Source organism: Bubalus kerabau, chromosome 4, assembly GCF_029407905.1.
Source record: "Bubalus kerabau isolate K-KA32 ecotype Philippines breed swamp buffalo chromosome 4, PCC_UOA_SB_1v2, whole genome shotgun sequence".
NCBI classification, from domain to species: Eukaryota; Metazoa; Chordata; class Mammalia; order Artiodactyla; family Bovidae; genus Bubalus; species Bubalus kerabau.
The window spans coordinates 15,876,831-15,902,446 of NC_073627.1; the positions used below are offsets into that span (position 1 = coordinate 15,876,831).

Sequence of the window (25,616 nt, forward strand, 5' to 3'; positions counted from 1 at the left end):
GTTCAGTCCCTGATCTGGGAACTAAATCCCACAAGCTGTGTGGTGTAGCCAAATAACACAACCAAAAAGACTCAAATGGACGCATTTAGGAAAGGTGCAAAGGAGAGTTTGGCATGCTTACAGGCAGAGGAAGGAGTTATCCGGAAGGACTTGAAGACCCCTGGGAGACAGAATACTGGGGGTTCTAGATGTGTGAGTGTGAAGTATCTGTGAACGTGAAGGTGAAAGCGTGTCCTTTTATAGAAATATGCAGGGTAGCGTGGGGTTGGCAAACCTGGAGGACGAGGGGCAGGAAGTTTCTGAGTTCCCCTGTGCCACAGAGAGGGGAGTCATGTACAGAGAGGAAGGGGCCTGGAGGCAAGGCGTGAAAGTCTGAAACACCAGCTGTGAGGAACAGAACAGGAAGTAGATAAACATATCTCCTATGACTCGGGGCCCAGCTGGCCAGGGTTACATTCTGCTATCTCCACAAGTGATTATGGTGTTTTCTTCAGTAGTGCTCAGAAGAGGAGGAGGAGAGGGGATTGCCCAGTGGATTCTGGGTGGAGGGTTGATGGATTATAGAATGGTCAGCGATGGATATACAGGCAGGGCAAGAGTAGAAGTAGGAAGGAAACTAATATTTGTTGATTGTTTCAGTCAGTAAATATATTGAACACCTCTCATGTGCCAGGCACTATTTTTTTTTTTTTTTGGCTGTGCTGGGTGTTTGTTGTGGCTCATGGGCTCTTCGTTGTGGCTTTTGGGCTTAGCTTCTCCATGGCATATGGGATCTTAGTTCCCCAACACAGGGATCAAACCTGTGTTCCCCGTGTTGGAAGGCAAATTCTTAACCACTGTACTAGTGGTTAAGAAGTACCCAGGGAAGTACTTGGAAAGTACCCAGGATGTCGGGGGTGTATTGTTGTTCAGTCGCTAAGTCGTGTCCCACTCTTTGCGGCCACATGGACTGCAGTGCGCCAGGCTTCCCTGTCCTTCACCATCTCCTGGAGTTTGCTCAAACTAATGTCCATTGAGTCATGAGCGATGCCATCCAACCATCTCATCCTCTGTCATCCCCTTCTCCTCTTGCCCCCAACCTTTCCCAGCATCAGAGTCTTTTCCAATGAGTCAGTTCTTTGCATCAGGTGGCCAAAGTATTGGAGCTTCAACATCAGTCCTTCCAGTGAGTATTGAGGGATGATTTCCTTTAGGATTGGTCAGATCGCCTTGCTGTCCAAGGGGCTATCAAGAGAACTCTCCAGCACCACAGTTTGAATGCATAAATTCTTCAGTGCTCAACCTTCCTTATGGTCCAACTCTCACATCTGTACATGACTACTGGAAAAACCATAGCTTTGACTATATGGACCTTTGTTGGCAAACTGCAGAAGATAAATCCCAGCCTCCACGGATCTTATAGTGACCAGAGTCAGACATTTAAAAAGTAAAATACATAGCAGTTCAGAGGTGGTCAGTGTCATGGAGAAAAATCAAGCAGGGAAGAGAGTAGGGGATCCTGGGGCGGGTAGGAAGTGGTCACGGAAGGCCTCTCTGAGATGGTGACATTTGATGCAAGACCTTGGCACAGGGAAGAGTATACGCAAAGGCCCCAAGGCAGGTGTAGACTTGGCAGTAGTCCAGGAGTAGCCTGTATTCCAGCATGGCTGGAATAGAGTAAGGAAGAAATCACGGGAGACTGCCAGGGTGGGTGTGGGAGGGTGGGGTTGCGTGGATTCACAGATGTTCGCTGGGGGAACATTGGCCTCTACTGGGCAACAAAATACCCGTCAGTGGATTGTGAGTGGCAAAGAGGCATTATCTGATTTATGTCTTCGAAGCATCACTCTTCTATGTCAAGGCACTGACTTACAATCTTAAGATATATTTAACCTTATTTAATCAACATAAAGTTGCCCCTCGAGTTTGGTGTTATTATCTCTATCTCTTTATTTTTTTCTTTACTGACAAGGAAACTGAGGCTCAGAGAGGCTAAGTAACTTTGCCAAGGTCACTTGGCTGGTGAGTGGCAGAGCTTGGATTTAATCCTAGGTTTTTCTGATCCCAAAGGGCACACAGACTAGGAGAAAAGGGAGCTCTTGAAAGACAAGGGGTTCCAGTGATGCTGAAAAGATGCTGGAAGTAGGAAAAAGAGTGATGAAATAGACCAGAGAGTCTGACGTCCGATGGCAGGTTCTGCAGGGGAAATGAGCGTCAGCAGTGTGGTCTGAGGACTGCCTGTCTCCTAGGAGAACAAGGTAGCCAAGCCAGTCTGGAGAGAATGATGGAGGGTGTGATTTGGGCAAGTGGTGGTTGAGGTGCTGGCGGAAGATGATGGAAATGTCCAGTGGGTCCAGAAAGAAGAGTTTGAGAGACGGGGACCTAGAATTCCCTTGTTGTGATTATGGTTGAAGCTACAGAGATGGGTGTGCTCTCAGAGAGAACTGAGATGACAGCCAGGAAAAGTTCTTCCCTGTTGGAGTAAGAAGAGGGAGGGAGAGGGGAGAGGAGTAGATGGGAGAGAGGGGGAGAGAGAGATGAGTGAAAAATCGGGCAGTATTGCAGGGCCGCAGAGCCAGGAAGTGGAGAGTCTGGGGGAGGGGAGGGTCGAACCCCACGGCGGGGGCAGCAGCAGGCACGTGGGATCGCCCGCAGGGTGGTGAAGCAGCTGGAAGAGTAGAGCTGTGGGTGCTGATGGACAGAGACCTCGAGGCCCGGGGCTCAAGAAGGGAGCAGAGTCCAGTGTGCAGTCAGGGCCCAGTGCAGGGGAGAAGGTAGGAGGTTCGGGAGAGGATGGTGAAAAAGGTATTCTTGGAAAGATGAAAACTCACTTCTTTTGGAAATAAACATGTTTACGTCTATCTTGGGTCATTTCTGCCTCGGGTTGAAAAGGAGGATTCCATCAGCACAGAACAGGAGCCATGCATGTCACCGCACCTCGCCAGGTTTCTTCCGAAGTAAATCAGGCCTGAAATGGACCCGCCAGGGGAGCCGAGTCCAGTGGCCACTCCCAGGGGAGAAGTGGGCAGATCTGTTTCTGTCTTGATCTTGGAGACCAAACACTGATTTCAGCTTTTTTTTTCCCCCTCTTCTGATATCTTTACCTTTCCCTTGAATAACACCCATTTTTACATTGGTTAAGTAACTCTTTTTTTTTCCTGCCCTTTCTGAAAGTAAAACAGCTTGGTGAGATGGCTTTCGTCCTTATCGGTTTCCATATAGATAGAGAGGCTTATTTTGTAGCAGCGTTTGTTTATAGCCTTAGGGTTAGGTCACTGTTTCCTTTCACATGAAGGTGACTTTTTTTTTTTAAGAGCAAGAATCTTGCCTAAGTCCAGTTCTCATTATTAAATCCAAAACAACTCCTTTTCATGTTGGGCTTCCATGGCACATTTTCAGCTGATGCTTTTTCCTTTTATTATGCTGGCTTTTCAAATATTTTTATCCTTTAACCTTTTCTAATATGGAAAATTTCAAGCAGAGATAAAGAGAAATGACAGGCCAGTGTTGTCAATTCTATCTTTAAACATTTATCAACAGGCTGCCATTTTTTGGTCTTATGTTTCCTTCCCTTGTGTTTTTTTATTATTATTATTAATTTATTTATTTTGGCCACATCATGTGGCTTGTGTGATCTTAGTTCCCTGACCAGGAATCGAACCGGTGCCCCCTTGCATTGGGAATGCAGAGTCTTAACCACTGGACCACCAGGGAAGTGGTTCGGGATGGAGGGGACACATATATACCTATGGCTGATTCATATTAATGTATGGCAAAAACCATCACAATATTGTAATTATCCTCCAATTTCCTGTAGTATTTGAAAGGAAACCTTAGATTCAAATGATTCTTTAAGAAGAAAAATATGCAGAATGGGTCATTGTTCCACATCTGCTTGCTGTGACATGCATGCAGCTCTGCAGATGTTTATTCCAGGGGCCCTATTTTATGAGTGCATGAGAAGGAGCCCCTCTTGGAGGTCATGTCCCCTTAAGCCTAGGAGAAAGCATGGCTCCTCAACCCTGCTGTAGGTGTCCACCCGCCCTTCCCTGGCTCCTTCCAGCGGCCTGTGTCTTAACTGGAGCCTCTCTGGTGCGGGACACACTTTGGGACCTGAGGCCTCCGTGTCAGATAAGCTAGATAAGCTCTAGAGAACCAGGAAAACCCACAGTGGAGGAGGAGACCCCGAGAGTGAGTAAACACCGACCAGCACAGATAAGCTCAGGAACAGGCATTGAAACCCCCTCAGTGTCCACGTCTTGTTTTTGGTGAACAGCTAGGATTTGGTAGTGTCCTCTTCACCTCTGTTGATCTGTGGCACCTTTAAGTGGCCGGAGCGAATCAAAAGGACGCCTTCCTCCTGCTGTATTTTCTTGGAAATGTGCCTTCTCGCTCTCCCTGGTGCGCTCAGCTTCTGGGCTGCATTGGAGGCGCTTGTCTGTTTCAGGAGGGTGAGGGCTAGGCACCCTCATTTCCTGTGTCTTGCATCAGTCTGTTTGTGAGAGTGTACCGAGAGGTGATTAATGGGGACGATCACCATGTGCTCGCCAACCGAAAGTTCCTCCTGTTTCCTGAAATGCTCTTGGTTTTAATGAATTGTTTGTTTGCTGCCCACAGACCACATGTGGTGTGTGCGCCTCTGTTGTTGTGAACACCGGTCCGCCTTCATGTGGGAGCTGGGCCTGCAAAGCAAAGTCAACACACGATAAGGCTTGAAAGGGTTTCCTTCATCTGAGAATCCCAGCTGACCTGGGGAATTAGACAGCTGTCTGTCAACATAAGCAGAGCCTGTATCCAGAGTCACATCATAGCATTTGCTGTCCTCGACCCTAGCTTTGAAGTTTTGTGGGCAGCATGGCTTATAGCCTGTGGGGTCCCAGTGGCTGGAAACACTTCATTGCTGTGTAGTCTCTTGCCTGGGATTTCAGCTCTGTTACGGTACTGCTGGGTCAGTGGCCTCCATCCACCCCGTGGACTCTGGATTGTCCTTGTGATCTGTGCCCAGGAGAAATTCTGTCACTCAGATGACAGCAAATATTGGGTTGGCCAGACAGTTCATTCAGGTTTTTCTGTACCATCAAGTGGACAAATCTGAACAATCTTTTCAGCCAACTCAATATTAAAATGACTTGAAGGAAAAACTGTGTTTGCTATTTCAAAGGTAATGCCTACTTTTGTAGAAATTTGGGGTAAAGTGGAAAAGGTGGGGAAGTCGTTTATATTTTCAACAAAGGTAACTTACAATTTAGCACTTTTTTTTTACCTTTCCATCTCATTTTTTTTTTAACACACATAGGTGTTTTTTTTTGTTTTCTCAGCTGCATTAATACTCTAGGTACAATGTTATTTTTTTCTCCTGAACATATATAGTTATAAAACTTTATAAGCCCTTTTAGAAGCTTTAAGAATCTCCCTGCAATTCAGGAGACCTGGGTTCGATTTCTGGATTGGGAAGATCCCATGGAGAAGGGAATGGCTACCCTCTCCAGTGTTCTTGTCTGGAGAATTATACGGACCGGGGAGCCTGGCAGGCTGCAGTCCATGGGGTTGCAAAGAGTTGGAAATGACTGAGCGACTTTAGAAGTCTTAATTTTCTGCCAAGTGGACATTCCATAATTTAACCACATCTCTGAACAGTTAGGTCATCTGTGATGCTACTGTGAAGATCTTTGTACAGAAAGCATTTTATATACTTTGTGTCATTTTTAAACCAGACTTTATAGACATGGAATTAATGGATCAAAGGGGATCTAGAAGAATGAACACTCAAAGGCTCTAAAGTCATCATATTGCTACCCCAAAGGGATGTATCCATTTTCCAGCCAGTCAAATTCTCATCAACGGCAAAACTGCTTCTTAAGCCACAGTTTTGCTTTCCCCATGGAAATATCTAGCACCACGCCAGGTATTTGACCCAGAGATGGTTGGGTGTAGAAGGCCTTACTGTGTCAGATCGTGACACTGGGACCCACTGTCCACCGTGGCCTGTCACTGTGTGTCCTGATACGTCCAGCCTCCAAGTCACAGGCATGTTTCCTGAGGACAGTTCCATCCTGCCCTCAGCCCCCTCTCCAATCTCAGCAACAGGCCTAAGAGCTTGCACGCGTGATGCGTGTGTGCGTATGTGTGTGCATGCGTGTGTGCATGTGTGTGTACTTAGTCATTAAGTCGTGTCTAACTCTTGTGTAACCCCATGGACTGTAGCTCACCAGGCTCCTCTGTCCATGGGATTATCCCAGCAATAATACTCAAGTGGGTTGCCATGCTCTCCTCCAGGGGATCTTCCCGACCCAGGGCTTGAACCTGCATCTCCTGTATTGCAGGTGGATTCTTTACCGCTGAGCCACCAGGGAAGCTCCCCCCACTGCCCCCGCCCCACCCAGCCCCGTTCCCAAGAGCCTGCATTTGTGTTTGTGTGAGTTTTCTAAAGTGCCTTCACCTACGTTTTCTCGTGTAGATAAATTTATTGGTCCATCTTGTGAGCTGGTCCTAGGAACTCTAGAAATCTTGACATTTTAGAATCTGACAATGCCTTTGTTGTTCTTTTGCACAGATCCAGTCCTGCAGGTTCCAACACACGTGGAAGAGTAAGTGTTCTGATTTGCTGCACACTTCCCTTTGATTCATTTTCTGTTTTACTCTGTTTATGAACCTAGTTGCTGGGAGCACATGTATACGTCGATATTAATATTAAGTAGAATAAGAACAAATGACTCATGGGTACTTTGAAAGAAGCCTGTGTTGGGAAAAGGGTGGTCAGTTCCTTGATGGGCAAGGTGGGGAGGCAGGGGAGTTAAAAAGGCTTCTTTGAGATGTAATTTAAGGTGAGTTTTGAGCTTAAGCTTCCAAAGTCCTCAAAAGGGCCCAGGCATCTTTGGATCTCTGCCCCATTCACTGTGCAAAACTGTGGAGAGGAGACAAGAAAATGACTTGTTATTAGAGTGTGTGTGTTGGAGTAAAAGTTTGGTTGGCATCTTTAAGAGCCTCAAATGATGCTCTAAACTGGGGAGAGAAAAGATTCAGCCAGGGGTTTCTGCGTGACTAGTCATCATTCAGTGGTTAGCAGGTTAGCATCACAAAAGAGCACCTTGAACCTGCTTCCTGAGAAGCAGCTGATGAGAAACTGACCCATCCCCTTGGCAGCTTCTTTTTCATGTCAAGCTTTCAGTGTCTGCTTTTATTGCCTCCTAAAAATAAATATTTGTGGAACACCAAAGACACATTTGTTCTCCCTGTTTAGGTGCCATGCCACGCTATTAGACATTAATTGTTGAGGTCCTGTATGCAGCTGACTTGGAAACTGAAAAGCAGGCTTACTGGGTCCTTCCCCCTGTTGTACCTTTAGCCAGCGTGCTTTGACCAAATGATGATTTGCTCTTCTGTGGTTTTGGACTAGTTTTCCACTGCAGGTTGGTTTTTTTTTTTTCCCCATGCCAAGTATAGTATAGACCAGGGGTCCCCAGCCTCTGAGATCTAATGCCTGATGATCTGAGGTGAAGCTGATGTAATAATAATAGAAATAAAGTGCATGATAAATGGAATGCACTTGAATCATCCTGAACCACACCCTCCCCCCTACCCACCGCCCTACCGTCCATGGAAAAATTGTCACCTGCAGAACTGGTCCATTGGAGATTACCAGAAGGATATTTTATTATCTGTGGCTAAGATGAAAAAGAAGTGGATGGAATTGTTTTATACACACACACACACACACACACACACACACACAGACACACACACCCCCCTCCCTACCAATCATGGTTTTGCCTGGCTTTGGTATTTTATTCTGTGCCCTGGGCTGTAATCTGTCACTAATACTTACTGCTTAATCTGCAGGCCTGCCTTCCTCCCAGATCCTAATGATGGCAGCCTGTACACGCTTGGGGGCAAGAACAACGAAGGCCTGACGGTGAGTGTATTTAGCTTCTTGGTGCTTCGGAGGTTCTAGACCCCTGTCTTCAACCACAGCTGTACATCAGGATCACCTGAGAACTTACAAAAGATTCTGGGATTCTGAATCAGGGGGTCCACACTGGGGCCTGGGCAGAGGTGTCTTTTCACGGCTCCCTCGATGAGCTTTTAAACGTACAGCCCAGAGTTCAAAAACACTGATCTGTCCTAGCGGTTTCTCAGGGCTCATCCAGCACACTGGAAGGATGTGATCTTCCTTCAGGAACAGGGCTCACTTTATCTAGTGATTATTATTATTATCATTAAAAAATATATATTTTGGCCACCTGGCATGCAAGATCTTAGTTCTCCGACCAGGGATCGAACCCATGCCCCCTGCAGTGGTCGCAGGGTCTTAACCTCTGGACCACCAGGGAAGTCCCTGACTTTAGTGATTCTTAATTTGGGGGAGGAGTGTAGTTTGCAACACTGTACACTCCCCCAGTAGACATCCCCTTGGTGGGGGTGGGGGGGTTATATTCCATTGCTACCTCCATTTGAGAATAGACCTTAAGGTTCACAACCTTAGCTGCACATTGTAATAACCTGGCAATCTCTAAAAAATACTGTCTAGGTCCCAACCCCAAAGTCCCCATTTGATTGACCTAGGTCATCAGGATTTTTTTAAAAAGCTCCCGAGAAAGACAATGGGCCCACACGTATGGTCATCTCCACAGCAGAGGTGTGGAAACTGCCCAGAGAGGTGAAGGAATGTGCCCAAGGCCAAAGCACCAGGCGGAGGGGGTGCTCCATGAATCCCCACCTTCCAGAGGCTGCTCTTGCCACCACCCGCAAACCGCTTGGTGTGGTTTAGCAGCTCCAAGAACGTGGTTTCCAGCCTGGGCCTCGAATCAGGAGGCCAAGGTGGCCACACTCAGCCAGACCCTGCAGACTGGAAAATACTCCAGACTGAAAACCTTGAACAACATTCTAATCCTCAGAAACATCTGGAAGAAGCCCAGTCAGGACAGCCTCTCCGGGGCATATTTTTTCTGCTAAGGTTTAGTTTAAACATTGGGATGACAGGAAAATCTGCATTATTGGTTCCTGAAAATTCTGTTGACTTTGCTTTCTTGGCAAGAAAGGTGACAGTTGTCATGAGGCAGGTACCCACGGGATGGTTTCAAGAACACAGAATGTTCCAAAAATAAAGTGTTCTGAAACAAACTCGAACCCAAAGAGCTTGTCAGATGTCAGCTGTCAACTCTGAAGGATCGGTTTTTATGATGAAATGCAGTTGAAACATGCGGACTGCTCTGAGTTTCTTTTCCCAGCACCTACCATAACTTCCTTTTAATACCAAAAAGCCCAATCTTCTTCTGTTTTTCAGTAGGAGAATTCGTTGCTAGAGAAAACACCAAAACTTCTCTTTCTTCCCCAGACTCTCCTGTGTTGCCCACAGAGGGACGGCTGCTCCTCTCCCTCGAGGCCACCCTTCAGGGTAGTCTCCTGGTTGACTCCTGCTCTGAGGATTGTTTTCTACTCCCATCTAAGCAGCTCTGGGATAATTTTCCAAGACAGGGCAACTCTCCCTCCTCCCGCCCACTCCCCAAGCCTTAGGATTTCAAAGATTGTGTCATTCTCTCCATATTTGTGTGTCTTTTCAGAAAAGGTCAAAGAGCCCCAGAAGGGCTCTGGACTAGAGACTTCCAGGGGGCGTGTCACGTAAAAGAACCAGTGTGTCCAGCACCCAGGACCTGGAAGCCAAGGGCTTGCCCACAGTGTGCAGGGAGCCTAGGGTGCCCCCTTCTCCTTGCTTTCCAGTTAGGAAAACCCCCACGTACCATCTCTTTTTAGCAGAATTGGGTAAGAGAAACAGACTGCAGTGAAATTGTAATCATTGCACAAGACCTTGTTAACTTTTTTTTTTTGCTTTGCTTTTTTTTCCTTTGGTTTGTTTTAAAGAAACTTCCCTTTACGATCCCTGAGTTGGTGCAGGCATCTCCGTGCCGAAGTTCAGATGGCATTCTCTACATGGGTAAGAGTTCCTGACGCTGATCCCTTTGGGAAGCGAATGCCACAATCTGGGAAGGTGGTGGGCCTGAGAGAGAGGAGATGTGTCTACAGTCACTACCCACCCTTCTGGGGAAGGCCTTTCTTGCCTCTGTTGTGCTGGTTCAGGCCAGGATTAGCTGACCAATTACGAAAGGGTTCCCCCTGCCACCACACTTGGGAGCAGACCTAACACCATTAATATGGTTACTCATTTAACAAGCTTTTAGCTGCTGTGTTGACCTACCCCTGAGACTTACAGATTGCAACATACCCAGAAGCAACTGGATGAAATTTAAAGTGAATTACAATAGTCTGAGCCAAGAAAGGGAAGCCAGGCTTGCCTATTAATTATAGGGCTTTCTTAGTATTTCCTGCTATCAGAATATTGGATAAAAACAGCACTTAACAGCTTGCTTAGATAAGCCTCCTTCATACCTACAGGGGTCACATCTTTCAAAGCATCAGATCAGCTGCTTTTCTTTGACCAGGTTGCTGCCAAAATGTCAATAAAAATGCATTTGTGACACAAAGGAGAGCTGTATTTATCTTGAAAGCATAGTAGTAATAATATCCTGTATTTATAAAGCAGCTTTCTTTCTGAGGAACTGAAAGTGCTTACGGCCTGTTCATGCCTTGGGAGCTTTTTATGTGTGTTTCTGGGTCTCAAGCACAGGCCCTGGCTGGATTTTAAGTCTTTGTCTAAGGAGACTGGGGCTCTTCTTTCCACACCTTCAGAATGAGGAAGCCCCTGGCCCAGGGATTCAGGGGAAGTGATCAACACAGGCTTTCTCTGTGCTCTAAGCTGTGCCCGGGCCCCTCTGAACATCTTCTCACCATCTGTAGTCACTGTTGTCTGGCTGATCTTCCAGCTCTGACCACCAGTTCGTCACTTAGGGTGCATTTCAAGTTGTGGCAGTTGCCCCGACCCATCCATTAAAGTGGTAGCTGGGTCACGCAGACTGTCGCAGTCCTTATAGTAACCAGAAGGGCACCCTGGCCAGACAGAAAGGGGTCCTGGCCACAGCAGTCGGGTGATGTTTTATGTCCATCTTCAGATCTTTTTCATATTAAGATTTGTCACTGGGAGCAGGAAGTTAGGATCCGTGGACGAGTTTCAGACATACAGACTGGCACGTATGCTCCCTTTGTTAGAACTAGGTGTAGCTTTAGCAGATTCACGTGCCCTGTGAGCTTGCTGGCGTCTCGGTACTTGGCTTCCAAAAGTCCCTTGAAATAGGAAACATGGCCAATAAGCTAGGAAGAGACGAGTGAGCAGAGAGAAGGCTCGTCTTTGGAAGACAGACCTTATAAAACAGACACGTACACATCACAGTGAAGGTGTTGACCTTCAGGCAGGAGCTGTGTTTATCTTGACATCATAGTGGAAATAATACCCTGTATTGGGCTTCCCTGGTGGCTCAGTGGTAAAGAATCCGCCTGCCAATGCAGGAGACACAGGTTCCATCCCTGATCCGGGAAGATCCCACCTGCCTCGGAGCAACAAATCCCGAGCACCACAACTATTGAGCCTGTGCTCTAGAGCTCGGGAGCTGCAACTCCTAAAGTCCACGTGCCCCAGAGCCCATGCTCTGCGGTGAGAGAAGCCTGTGTACTGCAACTAGAGAAAGCCTGCACGCAGCAATGAAGGCCCAGCACAGCCCAAAATAAATAAACAGATAACAAAATTATTAAAACAATACAGAGCATTATAAAACAGCTTTCTTAGGAACTTGCCATTACCAGGATGCCCTGGTGTACGTAACCATAGGTTTGAGTTTTCCTAATTGTGTTGTTTAGCTACGCTATCCACCGGTTCATACCTTTTAATCAGCTGACCGAGAGGAGGGGTGTAGCGTGTGGCTGGGGAGTCACTTACTGGTTGAGGCCGAGATCACTTTGGCCTCATTAGCACGTGGCTGCCACCAGCTCTCGTGCCCAGTCGCTAATTAGATTATAAACTAGTGTCTGTAAGTCCTCTTTACATGAGGGCTCATGAGTAGGGATGTTGAGATGTGTGAAGGATGGTTACCAGGGAGATGAGCCCCTGGGTGCATTTCTGGATTTATATAGATCCTAGTCTATGGGAAAAGGTTTGTCTTAACAGGCCAGATTTTTCATATTTAAGGCTACTCATCAGAGCAATAAAATCTGTGAATTGTTATGTTATTAGGCGTGGAGAAATTTTTATACCACGACTAGGTTATTAAGTTGTTAATAGGACCCAGTGGCCCAATAAGCTTTATTGTCTGCACATTACCATTAACCTGGTCACCCACAGAGCATCATAGAAGTGTCTTCAACATCGTGAGAATCTCAGGCCTGTTTCTCAGCTCAGAGAGCATCTTGGGCTGCTGGTTTGGCGGGGATATTTTTTTCCATGTTGGGTGAGTGTTAACCACCACGTGTCCTTGTGGCCTTGCAGGTAAAAAGCAGGACATTTGGTACGTTATCGACCTCCTGACTGGGGAGAAGCAGCAGACCCTGTCATCAGCCTTTGCAGACAGCCTCTGCCCATCAACCTCTCTTCTGTATCTGGGGCGAACAGGTAAGAAGGAACCATTGAGCGTGTACAGCCTGCCTGATTTTGAACAGTGACCTGAAATAGCCTTCCCTTAGGGTCTCTGCCTCCAGGCTTCATTCTCTAGAACGCACCCAGAGCAGTCTGGTCCACACACAGGTTTCCATGTTGTTCCCCTTTATGATACCCCCTGGGAGCTCCCCATTGCCCGAGGATTATGAAGCTCCTGTGATATAGTCTCCACCTCTGTGGCTGCCTGCTCTCAGCCTCAGCTGTTCTCACAGCACCCAGCTGTTCACACGGCCCATCGCTGGCCCTTTCTAGACATCAGCAGCCTCCCCACCACACCATCTCCCACCTCCTCTCTCTTCAGCCTCCTCCTCTCTCTTCAGCCTCCTCCTCCTTCTCAGGTCTTGTCGCCAAGCATTTCTAAATTGTATTTGTGCCCCCAGCTAGACTCTTGGCTTCCTGAGGGCAGGGCTTGGTCTTGTCTGCCTGCTGAGTCTCCACACCTGCCATGAGGCTAACATGTGGCCGGGGCTCAGGGGCTGCGGCGAGTAAGTGGGTGGGCGGGCGGCCCTTTCCTCCAGGGACCCGCCTTCCAAATGCCGCAGGTGCGGCCCTGACCTCCAACCCTGCTCCATAAGAGCTGTGGAACGGACAGCTCAAATAGAGCAACAAGGGGAAGCAGGTCTATGGAGGATCACCTTGAATCTTTCTGAGGCCTCGCAGGAGGGTCTTACAGCCTCAGCTTTGATCTGACCTTAACCCTGAAGCCATTTTTTACTGGAAGCACCTGAACCTGATCGTCACCCTAAGGCCTTTTTCTTTTAATTAATTAATTATTTTGGCTGTGCTGGGTCTTTGCTGCAGTGTGTGGGCTTTCTCTAGTTGCAGCAGATGGGGACTACCCTTCATTACAGTGAGGGGCTTCGCATAGTGCTGGTTTCTCTTGTTGTGGGGCACAGGCTCTAGGGTGCATCGGCTTCAGTAGTTCTGGCGCACAGGCTTAGTCGCCCTGCAGCATGTGTGATATTAGTTCCCAGACCCGAGATCGAACCCGTGTCCCCTGCATTAGCAGGCAGATTCTTAACCACTGGACCACCTGCGAAGTCCTGCCCAAGGCCATTTTTTATGTTGAGAGTCTTTTCCAGCTGGAGCATCAGTCCTGGACCCTCTACATTTCCTCTGCATTCAACTTGAAAACGGAGTGGTTTCCTCTTTAGCTTATTGGCCTTGTGTCCTACCACACGCAGTTAAGAGAAACCATTTGGCGTGTTCTGCATTCTGCCTGGAAATCTCCTTAGAGCCACAAGTTCATTAGTTGCTTAACTCTTTCTATTTTTCAAGGCACAGCAAGAAGTGGTCTTAACTAATAACTGTGGCACCGCCACCTAACCTGGGTCATCGTTTCCAGCTTCCGTCAGCTGTTTCCTTTCCAGCTTCCGTCTGCCTCCCAGTCCCAAAGTCAGTGCCACATGTTTTATGGTTCTGTTATGGCACCATCCCACACCTAGGTACCGATTTCTAATGTCCACTCTCGATTGCTGTATAGTAAACCACCCCAAAACGTAAGTGGCTTAGAACAACACCAGGACATTGCTCATGATTCGGGAGCCTTGAGTTCAAGGACACAGCATGGGCGGCCTGTCTCTGCCCCACAGGCTGTGGGCCGGGTTCGCTCATGCATTTGGGACTCCAGTCCTCCTCCCCGTGCCCTCTCTCTCCCTACATGAATGGCCTGGACTTTCTTGCGTGCCGTTTAGGGAGGATTCGTCTGCTGTAATTTAGATGAGGTCAGCACCTCCGCTGGTGTCGTGGCCCCTCCAGGTAACAGGCTGCTGTGTGTTCCCCACTCAGAGTACACCATTACCATGTACGACACCAAGACCCGCGAGCTGCGCTGGAACGCCACCTACTTTGACTACGCGGCCGCGCTGCCCGAGGACGATGGGGACTACAGTAAGTAGACCGCCCCCGCCTCCCTGGCATGGCGAGGTCAGGCGGGTACTTAGGACCTGTAGGGAAATGAGGGTTCCAGAAAACCGAATTTCCTTTTAAGACCTTCTTGGTCACCAGATTTTGGACTTTCCATGGATTTGTAGTAGATACTTAAACAGTCAATGGGGTTTTGTTTGTTTGTTTGTTTTGTGTGTGGCTGTACCATGTGGCTTGCAGGATCTTAGTTCCCCGACCAAGGATCAAACCCAGGCCCCCTGCAGTGAAAGTGTGGAGTTCTAGCTACTGGACCGCCAGGGAATTCCCTTTTATTTATCCATTTTTTAACAGCCAGTGTTGAAAGCAGGGGCCTGGGCGAGAAGTATGGAGGGAACCCAGGTAAAACAGTGATAAGTTTACCCCGAGAGGAGGTAGGACACACTTCATGGAGTCCCTCTATGTCGCAGGAGTTGACTACAAGCCCATGAGAAGCAGAATTAAATGTCAGTTTGATATGAACAACCGCCTCCATAACTGTGGCTCATTCCCAAGTTATTTCTCTAGGAAACATTCCCCCAACTCAGATGAAAACTAAAAGCTGATTTTGCCATCTTAACACCGGTACCTGAAAGTCTGACAGATGTCCTCTGGGGTCTTGTGCGGGCAGTGTCAGTGGTCAGCGCTGACTGTCCAGCTTGATTGATGGCTTTGAAAGGATGGCTGTAAAATGCCACGTTCACAGGATCTCCTCTGGTTCCCTTCTCTGCGCTATTTACTCCCACTCATTGTGTGTGTGTTATGTCAGTCACTCCGTCATGTCCGACCCTTGCAACCCCATGGACTATCAGGCTCCTCTGTCCATGGAGTTCTCCAGGCAAGAATACTAGAGTGGGTTGCCATTCCCTTCTCCAGCGGATTTTCCCGACCCAGGCATGGAACCTCCGTCTCCTGCACTGCAGAGAGATTCTTTACCATCTGAGCCACCAGGGAACCCCACTAATTGACTTGAATTACCAAGTGAAAAAAGAACACCTCCAAGTGAGAGGGTGACCCTGTTTCCTGTTTATAAACCAGGCAGCTCTCGCTGTCGTAGAGCCTAAGCAGATTCATTGAAAGCCAGTAGAGTTGTTGGGAGGCACTCTGAGAACACTCCAGAAGGCCTGTTTCGTCTGGTCAGGTGCCTGCAGCTTGGCAAGAGAACGGAGGATGTGGTTGCAGGCTGAGGTGAGGCTTGACGCGCTGTGTATATCCGGTCCATACAGAGATGTCCCACTTTGTGTCCAATGGCGATGGGCTGGTGGTGACGGTGGACAGCGAGTCTGGGGATGTCCTGTGGATCCAAAACTACGCTTCCCCCGTGGTGGCCTTTTACATCTGGCAGCGTGAGGGCCTGCGGAAGGTGATGCACATCAACGTCGCCGTGGAGACCCTGCGCTACCTGACCTTCATGTCGGGGGAGGTGGGGCGCATCACCAAGTGGAAGTACCCGTTCCCCAAGGAGACGGAGGCCAAGAGCAAGCTGACGTGAGTCCAGGACTCGGGGCGGAGAGGGGGACCCCGTGTCCCTGGCGTTCTGGTCCTGCAGCGGTGTGCTGTACCACGCACTGGGCGCCAGGGCGTGGGCAGACACTCCTGAAGCCATGAGAAATACAAACAGCCAAGGACAGCTTGTTCAGAAACCTCAGAATCTTAAGAAGGGGGCAGCCCTGGATGCTTCCGATTCTCAAATATTAAATAAACTGAAATTATGGGTGCTTAGTCACTCAGTCCCGTCCAACTCTTTGCGACCCCATGGCCTGTAGCCCACCAGCTTCCTCTGTCCATGGGATTTCCCGGGCAGGAATACTGGAGTGGGTTGCCATTTCCTTCTCCAGGGGGTCTTCCCAACCCAGGGATCGAACCCGCATCTCCTGTATCTCCTGCATTGCAAGCAGATTCTTTACCCGCTGAGCCACTGGGGAAGCCAAAATTATGGCAGGATATAGGAAAGAGACTGCCAGTGCAACTGCAGTGCAATTAAATCCATCTCTAGTGGTGGGAATACGGGAGAGGTTATTTATTTTTTAGCTTTCTGTATTTTCCAAAACATTTTTGTAAGTTGTATTTGCTTTAAAAATCAGGAAAAAAGTGTTAGGGTATGTGTGTGTCTAAGACTCAGGCCCGTTTCTCCACCCCCGCCTGTGAACAGCCTGTAACCCGGTCACTTAGCCTTGCTGAGCCTCAGTTTCCCATTTTGCCGAGCCGTGGAGAAGATCAGTGAGCATGAAATGTTCTCTGAATTCATAGCACTGTTCAGATAAGATGTTTGTTGAGAGAGGTTTAGAGAATTTAGTGGGTGACCCACCCCCAAGACTGGCTCTTGATAGTAACCCTGTTTAGCAGGGTCTGGACGTGCAGCCTCGTGTTTTCACACTCATGATGACCACAGACAAAAGCCAGGTCCCCTCGCCTCCTCAGTGCCCCTGACAGGGACAGACCACCCACCAGAAGTCTCACCCAGTTGGAATCTCCTGTGCACCCCCTTTGCTTCAGGCATTCAGATAAGACTTTTCTCCAAGCTTCTGTAGAACCTGTAGAATCTTTAGGCGTCCACAAGCCATCATGGTGGGGATTCTGGTGGCTCGTCAGTCATCAAAGCATGCTGGCCGGGCCATCTTAGAGGCTGTGGGGTGGCTGCATGCGTTCCAGCCTTCAGTCTCTCCCGGGTGATCACTGCTCAGGGTCCCTTCTGAGGACAGAAGCAGGGGTGGGCCGGTGCAGACCCGCCACCTGCAAATGAGGAAACCCGGGCTGCAGGCAGGTGGCCCGTCAAAGGCATCAGTGACATCAGGGCTCGTGGTCCCACTCTCCTCAGGCCCAGGGCAGTCCCCTTGCCTCTCACCCTCTCCACGCTCAGAGCTCGGGGGTTCATGTGCTTCTTCCTGGGGATGATAGTCAGGGCTGTGACTCTCTCCAGAAAGCCCCCTTTTGTAGGTCCAGAGATTAAATGACAGTGGACTGCATGTATCTGTTTGTCTCCTAGGCCCACCCTGTATGTGGGGAAATACTCCACCAGCCTCTATGCTTCCCCCTCGATGGTGCACGAGGGCGTCGCCGTTGTGGTAAGTCCACTCTGGGGGCTGGCGGGTGGGGCTCATGGAGGCACCCTCAAAGCACTCCTGTTCCATTTCAGCAAAGAACAGCTGAATGATATACCAGCATCCTGTTACGGACACAAGACACGCATCCTAAATCCTCGGAGATAATTTATGCACATACTGCGTTCTACCTCATGAGCAGAGTCTTGTGACTAAGGCAGCCTCCTGGGCCTGGGAAGCCCCGGTTGCTCCCCTTGGCTTTTGGATTCAAGTCTAGACTCCCCAGCTGGGGTTCAGGTCCCTGCAGGCCAGCCCCGCGGTGCCCGCCTGCCCCACGGCTGGTGTCACTGTGGGCTGCACTGTCCCTCTCCTCCCTGAGTTCCAAGAGTTTCCTGTCCGTCTTTCTCAGCCCTTGTTCAGGCTGCGCCTCACACTTGGATTGTACTCCTGTCTTCTGTTTTCCTCCTCAAATCCTGGGCATCCTTTGGTGACTGGTCCAGCCTCCTCCAGCCTTGCCAGGTCGCTTCAAGCGCCCCGTCTCTGAGAGTCTGAGGCATCACTGTCCAGGCTGCTGTTTTGGTCCTTACGGTGTTTGAGCTGTTTGGTTGGCATCTCCTATCTTCCCAGTGAGTCTGTCAACTGCTCAGGGCAGGGCCTGCCAGGGTCCAGTGGTGCCCGAGCTAGCACTGGGCCCGCAGCTGGAACATTCGAACCCCAGTCACTTGTACCATCTGTGAATTCCATCACTTATATCTGCTTCTCACAGTAGCCTCATGGAATTCCACGCACACCCTTCCTGTTTCCCTGTTCCCAGATTTAAAGAGATGTCCACATTTCAAAAGACGTCCAAGGAACTTCCCTGGCATCCTGGTGGTTAAGACTCCACACTTCCCCTGCAGGGGAACAGGTTCGATCCCTGGCCCAGGAACTAAGATCCCACATGCCGCACAGTGTGGCATAAATAAGTAAATAAATAAATAAAAAGACAGCCAAACTTTAAAAGACGTCAGGGCAGCGTTGTCACATCCTGGGGGAAGGGCTGCTCCTGCCCCATCTTGGGGCCTTTGAGTCCCACTCTGCCTTCCCAGAGTTGGTGATGGACAGGGAAGCCTGGCGTGCTGCAGTCCATGGGGTCACAAAGTCGGATACGACTGAGCGGCTGAACTGAACTGCCTTCCCAACCAGCCCTGCACAGGAATACTTGCTGTCCTACCGGCCACCCCAGCCTCACTCCGGTCTGTCTTCACAGCCCCGGGGCAGCACCCTTCCTTTGCTGGAAGGCCCCCAGACCGACGGTGTCACCATCGGGGACAAAGGGGAGTGTGTGATCACGCCCAGCACGGACCTGAAGTTGAACCCCGGACTCAAAGGCAAGAGCAAGCTCAACTACCTGCGGAACTACTGGCTGCTCATCGGTAAGTCAGCTCCTCGGGGCGCCGGCGGCGACCTGCTGCCTCCTTGTGGCCAAGAGACGACACTACCAGTCACAGCCCTCAGCTCTGCTCGGAGCCTGTCCACGTTGGTTTTTCAGACCGTGGACTCTTTTACCCCCAAGGAAAACAAAACAGGCTAGCTGTATTACCAAGTCAGTTCTCAGAAATCATTTGACTAATGTTCCTAAACTCCAGTACTAAATATTGCAAGCTCTGTGCAGTGATCTGACACGTGTTAGATGTCTGTGCCAGGCACTTTCGAATATTTCCTTATTTCCCACAAATGACCCCTTTGCAAGGTCGGCACCCTTGTTATATCCAGTTAAGAGTTAAGGAAGCAGGCGTCCTCTGTGGAAGAATTCACTTGGGAGTTCATGTGGGCGAGCAGGGGAGCTTGGAGAGGACAGAGTTGAAGACCCAGGAGGGCCTGAGGGTGGAAAAGAGTCAGAGGCTGGACTGAGGTCCAGGAGCCGCAGCAGGCAGAAGTCCCGGGGGTGTGCGATGGTCCCTTTCCCCTTCTCTTCCGTTTCTGCTGCCACCCCTGCTGGCCCCCAGGCTGGAGGCCCCTGTGAGTCAGTGCGACCGACGGAGGCAGAGGTGACAGGAGCTGTTGGCGAGCATCCCAAGTAATTAGAGCAAGACGGAGTTTTCTTAATCAGATTTGCCCTTCCTTTGTGGCGTCTACTCCCCGATTCTGCCATCTCCAAGCCCCAGAGCGGGTGCAGTACAGGGGCTGATGAACTTTCTCCCCATCATTCTTTCCCAGTGCTCGTGCAGACTGGGGCCAGGGCAGAGAGAGGTCAGACCTGGGGCGCCAGGAAAGGGAGGTGGAGCCACCTCGGAGCCTGCAGACCTGGGAGGCAGCCAGGCGGTGGCATCTGGATGGGGGATTACTCTAGTTACTTGGGACGCTCGCCAGAGACACAGCTTCTGTCACCTCTGCCTTCATCGGTCACACTCACTGCCTTCGGGTGTCATCTCTCCCTTTACACACCAAGGGGCCGTGTAACTGGGCATCACAGAGAGGAAGCTAGATGTCCTGGAGCCCCATGGGTCCCTTTGCCGTCGTCCAGGCCTTGTTGTTCTTTGTTCATCCTGACTCTTTGTTCCATTCTTCTTCTGGTTATTATTTTTACCAAATAATGGGCATCAGATCAGATCAAATCAGTCGTTCAGTTGTGTCCGACTCTCTGCGACCCCATGAATCGCAGCACGCCAGGCCTCCCTGTCCATCACCAACTCCTGGAGTTCATTCAAACTCAGGTCCCTTGAGTCGGTGATGCCATCCAGCCATCTCATCTTCTGTCGTCCCCTTCTCCTCCTGCCCCCAATCCCTCCCAGCATCAGAGTCTTTTCCAATGAGTCAACTCTTCGCATGAGGTGGCCAAAGAACTGGAGTTTCAGCTTTAGCATCATTCCTTCCAAAGAAATCCCGGGGCTGATCTCCTTCAGAATGGACTGGTTGGATCTCCTTGCAGTCCAAGGGACTCTCAAGAGTCTTCTCCAACACCACAGTTCAAAAGCATCAATTCTTCGGCGCTCAGCCTTCTTCACAGTCCAACTCTCACATCCATACGTGACCACAGGAAAAACCATAGCCTTGACTAGATGAACCTTTGTTGGCAAAGTAATGTCTCTGCTTTTGAATATGCTATCTAGGTTGGTCATAACTTTCCTTCCAAGGAGTAAGCATCTTTTAATTTCATGGCTGCAGTCACCATCTGCAGTAATTTTGGAGCCCAGAAAAATAAAGTCTGACACTGTTTCCACTGTTTCCCCATCTGTTTCCCATGAAGTGGTGGGACCGGATGCCATGATCTTCGTTTTCTGAATGTTGAGCTTTAAGCCAACTTTTTCACTCTCCTCTTTCACTTTCATCAAGAGGCTTTTGAGTTCCTCTTCACTTTCTGCCATAAGGGTGGTGTCATCTGCATATATGAGGTTATTGATATTTCTCCTGGCAATCTTGATTCCAGTTTGTGTTTCTTCCAATCCGGCGTATAGGAGATAACAAAATAATTCTACCCCTTTTTCTGAACAGATGTATTTGAAAGCGTGTTGTGAATGGGCCCAAAGCAGAGGAAAAAAAGAACTGATGGGCAGAGGCCATTAAAATCACGGGGCCACTTGGTTTTATATAGCAGTTACGGGTTGCATTGACTGTCTACCAGTGGTTAAGAATGAAAAAATTATTGGAAACTGGGCTTCCCTGTGGGTCCAATGGTTGAGAATCCGCCTGCTAATGCAGGGGATATGGGTTCGATCCCTGTCCCAGAAAGATCCCACGTACCTTGGGACCACTAAAGCCGTGCACAACTGCTAGGGCCATGCGCTTAGAGCCTGTGCTCTGCAACAGGAGAACCCATCCCAGAGAGAAGCCCACACACTGCCTCTGTTCCCCACAACTAGAGAAAGCCCAAGCATAGTAACAAAGACCCAGCCCAGCCAAAGATAAAATTTTAAAAAAAAAAGGTTACTGGAAACTGAGGAAATATATACATGAGACCATGAAGGATCCAGAAAAAAGTCTTCGTGGCTCTTTTGGAAAATCAGACGACCAGGGCCTTTTTGCACAGAAATGTTTCAGGATCTCACGGTCACATTTGTAGCACAGCAGGTTCAGAGTGCCCTCCGTGATGCTGCTAAAGGCTCCGCTAGGGGAAGGCCTGTTTATAAGGACTGTGGGCGGAAGAGGGGATTCGGGCTCATCACAGTGTGTTGGGAGGTGCCGGGCCAAGGGGCAGGGCTTGAAACCATGAGAGCAGCAGGCAGAGCGCCACAGCACAGGGTGGCATGTGGAGGGGCAACCTCACTCCTCTTAGCTTGAGGGTCTCCTGTTCCCGAGCCTCAGAGGTACCTGGAGACACTCCCGGGTTCCCTGGGCCCCACGGCAAGTGTGAGTCAGAGGTCTGAAGCAGGCAACCAGTTCAGGAAATCCTGCCATCTCAGTGTTCCTTGAAAGATGAGGGGAACTTGATGGTGGCTCAAAACAGACCTAGGCTTCCTTTAATGAGCAGTGTTGACGGTGTAGATAGAGAACTGACCTAGAGAGAGAGTTCAAGGGGATTTCTCCAGATGAGCAGTATACATAGCTCAGACTAGTTCTTGGGGGTTTCCCTGGGGGCTCAGATGGTAAAGAATCCACCTGCAATGCAGGACACCTGAGTTCGATCCTTGGGTCAGGAAGATCCCCTGGAGAAGGGAATGGCAATCCACTCCAGTATTCTTGCCTGGAGAATCCCATGGACAGAGGAGCCTGGCGGGCTGTAGTCCATGGGATTATAAAGAGTTGGACACGACTGAGCACATACACACACACACACACACACACACACATGTGCACACTTGTGCCTTGCTCTGAATGTGTCCTGGACATCCCAGTCCTTCTCATGACAGGGCCACGTCTTTGCTCCTTATTGTGAGATTCAGAATACTGCATTCATGGCCTTGGAAGGTAAAAGCTCTGTCTTGGTGGAGTTCCTCCAGTCCCCAGCTCTCACTTTCTCTCCCTTTACACACGTGAGCACTTGCATCGCGGGCCCCTCTCTGGGTGGCGACTGATGTCTCAGCTGAGCGTCAAGTGCGACTGCCGCATGGGGAAACCATTCTCATTAGAGGCCACGCTTCCTCTCGCAGGACACCATGAAACCCCCCTGTCCGCATCCACCAAAATGCTGGAGCGCTTCCCCAACAACCTGCCCAAACACCGGGAGAACGTGATTCCCGCCGACTCGGAGAAGAAGAGCTTTGAGGAGGTGAGTGGGGACGTGGACAGGCAGGCACCGGCCCCGAGTCAGAGGCTGGGCGATAAGGCATTTGTCCTGCCTTTAGGGCCTGCAGTCCACTCAGGAGGGGCAGGGGTGCAGGAGAATCCACAGCAGACAAAGTGCTGAGGACTGACGTCAGGGAGGGGGCCTGTGGGAGAGGTGGTGGGCGTGCCGGAGGGACGCAGGCAGAGGTGCAGGCCCGGAGCAGGAACCCTGTGCGTCCATCTCTGGGGCTGAGGAGGCAGCCTGACGGGATTGTAGGATGCCCAGCGGGGAGCCATGGGCGACATGGTCAGGTGACTGCACAGGAGCCATGTTCCAGGCCCCGCAGTGAAAGGAGAGCTGGCAGAGAGAGCAGGTGGGAGACTGAGGTGCTCTCCAGCCAGGACTGGCCTGCTCTGGCTGCTCGGTCTGGCGGGGACCCAGGGCGCCTGGGTGGGTGTGGGGCACTCGGGAAGCCCACCCGACTCGGCTCAGGTCACCCTCCTGAGCCCGGGTAAATGAAGCCTGCTCTCAGGGTCTCAGCTGGAAGCAGACGACCACCCAAACTAGGATGATTCGAGGGGGGTTTCCTTCACACCATGGGCAGTTCTGGGGTGCTCGGAGCATACTTGAGCCTGAAGCCAGTGGGGAGGGAGTGGAGCCTGGAGCTCCAGCGAAGACACTTGGCAGCCCCACAGAACTCCAGCCCTCTCTCATCTGCTGGTGGAAGCCAGGGACGGGGAGACCATCGCTCCACCCGTGTGCGCAGCCTTGGGCACAGAGCAGGTGTGGAGGCTGCAGGAGGGTGGGAGCTGGGGGTCGGGGTCCAGAGGCCGTTCTGGCTTGGAGGATACTGCAGCCCTGCCGGTGGGGGTCCTATGACTGAGAAGGGCCTGTGGGCAGGGCCAGAGAAAGAGGGGAGTAACTGGCTGATGTGGGGGGAGGGCTGTGATCATATCAAATTCACGTTAGAGATTTAGATTTTTGTCCAGAGGGAAACGGAAAGAAAATCACGTGGACGTTTAAGATTCTGGGACGTGCTGAGTTGTCCCTTGTCTCTGGAGGCAGCCAGGTTGGAGAGGGATCAGGGCCCTAAAATCTGGATCTGATTTTGATCTGAGTAAAGCCCAGCATATTTGTTATTAAACACCTAGAAAACAAAAGTTTAAAAAGAAAATTAAACAATACCCTTAATCTAACACCCAGAGATGGTTGTCATGGAGATTTTCCTATATAATCGTTCCATCTTGAGCAAAGAGTCCTTTGAAAGTCCATTAAAATACTCTGGCGTGCGTTTGTCTGGTATTAAGACTAACTTTTTAAAACAAACACACTTGAGCAAATATAACCAAATGAGTGGTGTTGTCTCTGGTCACATGGTCAGCAAACATTCCTCAGCTGCCACCAGCCAGGCCACCCGCACACCCCCTACAGGCGGCGGAGGGCCCGAGGGAAGGGGAGGGAGGCGTGAGTGCATGGGGGTGCCAAGGAGGCTGTGTGTCCATCTCATCCAGCAAATAATTGAAGCATGACTGGAAAACTAGATGTTCTAGAACATCAATGCATTTTTCTAGAAGTCCTAGAGTTTCTGAAGAGTTTGAGCAAAAACTCCACTTTATCTGAGTTAATTTGGGGCTTAACAAAGGACCCTAATGCTTTTTAAAAACTTTGAAATATAGTGGACTGTTTGAATAAATGGTTTTGTGCTTGGAGTCGCACTGAAAGTTTACAAGCAACGTTGGAAAGCTGCTTTATTACTTCCTAGATCGTGTGATTGTGTGTTTTCCTTTTTAATGTGAAATGTTACCAAGTGGACCACCAGCTTTCTACCAGACTTGTTACCGATGATTTCAGAGTTTCCCCAAACAGCAAATCTACTATCCAAGGAGGGTTTTGCCTTTAATAAGGATTTTCGAAAGAATATTGCATGTGAAGGCACTTTCAAAAGTATTTCTCTAAAAACCGTTTTTTTGAGTAATGATTCCGTCACTGCAATAGCACATGGCCTCTCAAGGCAGTTGCTTTGAAAAGGGCAACAGTTATCTGGCTTTGTGGTCTTGGGTGGGCCTTAAAAATAATCCAGCATATTTCACAGCATAGTCATTCCTCATAAATAATCATGGCCTCTCTCTTTTTTTTTTTTACCTTTTTATTTTGTATTGGAGTATAGCCGATTAACAGTGTTGTGCTAGTTTCAGGTGGACAGCAAAGGGACTCAGCCACACATACACATGTATCCATTCTCCCAAACCCCACTCACATCTGAGCTGAGTCGTGGCTTCTCCTGATTGTTTGGCTCTTTTATATCTGGCTGGAAACTGAGCGGTGATGTTGCCACTCTCTCCCACACAAGGCCATTGACCTGGTTGACCAGACTTCAGAAAACGCACCTACCACGGTTTCTCCGGACGTGGAAGAGAAGTTCGATCATGCCCCTGCCAAGCCCGAGGCCCCTGTGGACTCCATGCTCAAGGACATGGCCACCATCATCCTGAGCACCTTCCTGCTCATCGGCTGGGTGGCTTTCATCATCACCTACCCCCTGGTAAGGCTCTGCTCCTTCCCGCCCCCGACCCCTGCCCACATGTTTCTGAACCTTTGCCTGTCAGTGAGGTCCAGACAAAGGCAACAAACAAGCAAATACGCTTCTGTTCCCACTTAAGAGTCAATATTGGCTTTCCTTCAAAAACATTGTAATCAAACAGATGCTCACTTCTCAGGAAATTACAGTTTTGTACTTACAACTTACAGTTTGACTGTAAAAACTGATTTGGAAACCTTGCTTGCCGATCATTTTAATACTTAACTGTATTTTCTTTTTTAAGACTACACATGGGAATTCCCTGGCAGTCCAGTGGTTAAGCCTCTGCTCTCTTACTGCCCAGAGCCTGGGTTCCATCTCTGGTCAGGGAACTAAGATCCCACAAGCCAAGGGACATGGTCTGTCCATGAGATTTCCCAGACAAGAATATTG

General features: G+C 49.6%; 1 protein-coding gene across 2 annotated transcripts in view; it reads left to right on the top strand.

Annotated features, from left to right (window-relative positions):
- The window catches only part of ERN1 (endoplasmic reticulum to nucleus signaling 1), an 83,063-nt gene that overhangs the window by 39,927 nt on the left and 17,520 nt on the right, over positions 1-25,616 (top strand). Inside the window, exons 3-12 of one of the 2 annotated variants that reach the window (XM_055575515.1) lie at positions 6,533-6,566; positions 7,819-7,891; positions 9,838-9,910; positions 12,350-12,472; positions 14,306-14,407; positions 15,646-15,907; positions 17,406-17,484; positions 18,710-18,875; positions 22,530-22,648; positions 24,996-25,187. In XM_055575515.1, the coding sequence (XP_055431490.1) occupies positions 6,533-6,566; positions 7,819-7,891; positions 9,838-9,910; positions 12,350-12,472; positions 14,306-14,407; positions 15,646-15,907; positions 17,406-17,484; positions 18,710-18,875; positions 22,530-22,648; positions 24,996-25,187 (1,223 nt within the window). Of the gene's footprint in view, positions 1-6,532; positions 6,567-7,818; positions 7,892-9,837; positions 9,911-12,349; positions 12,473-12,903; positions 14,017-14,305; positions 14,408-15,645; positions 15,908-17,405; positions 17,485-18,709; positions 18,876-22,529; positions 22,649-24,995; positions 25,188-25,616 lie in introns of those variants that run through there. The other variant, XM_055575516.1, reaches the window with a different exon arrangement.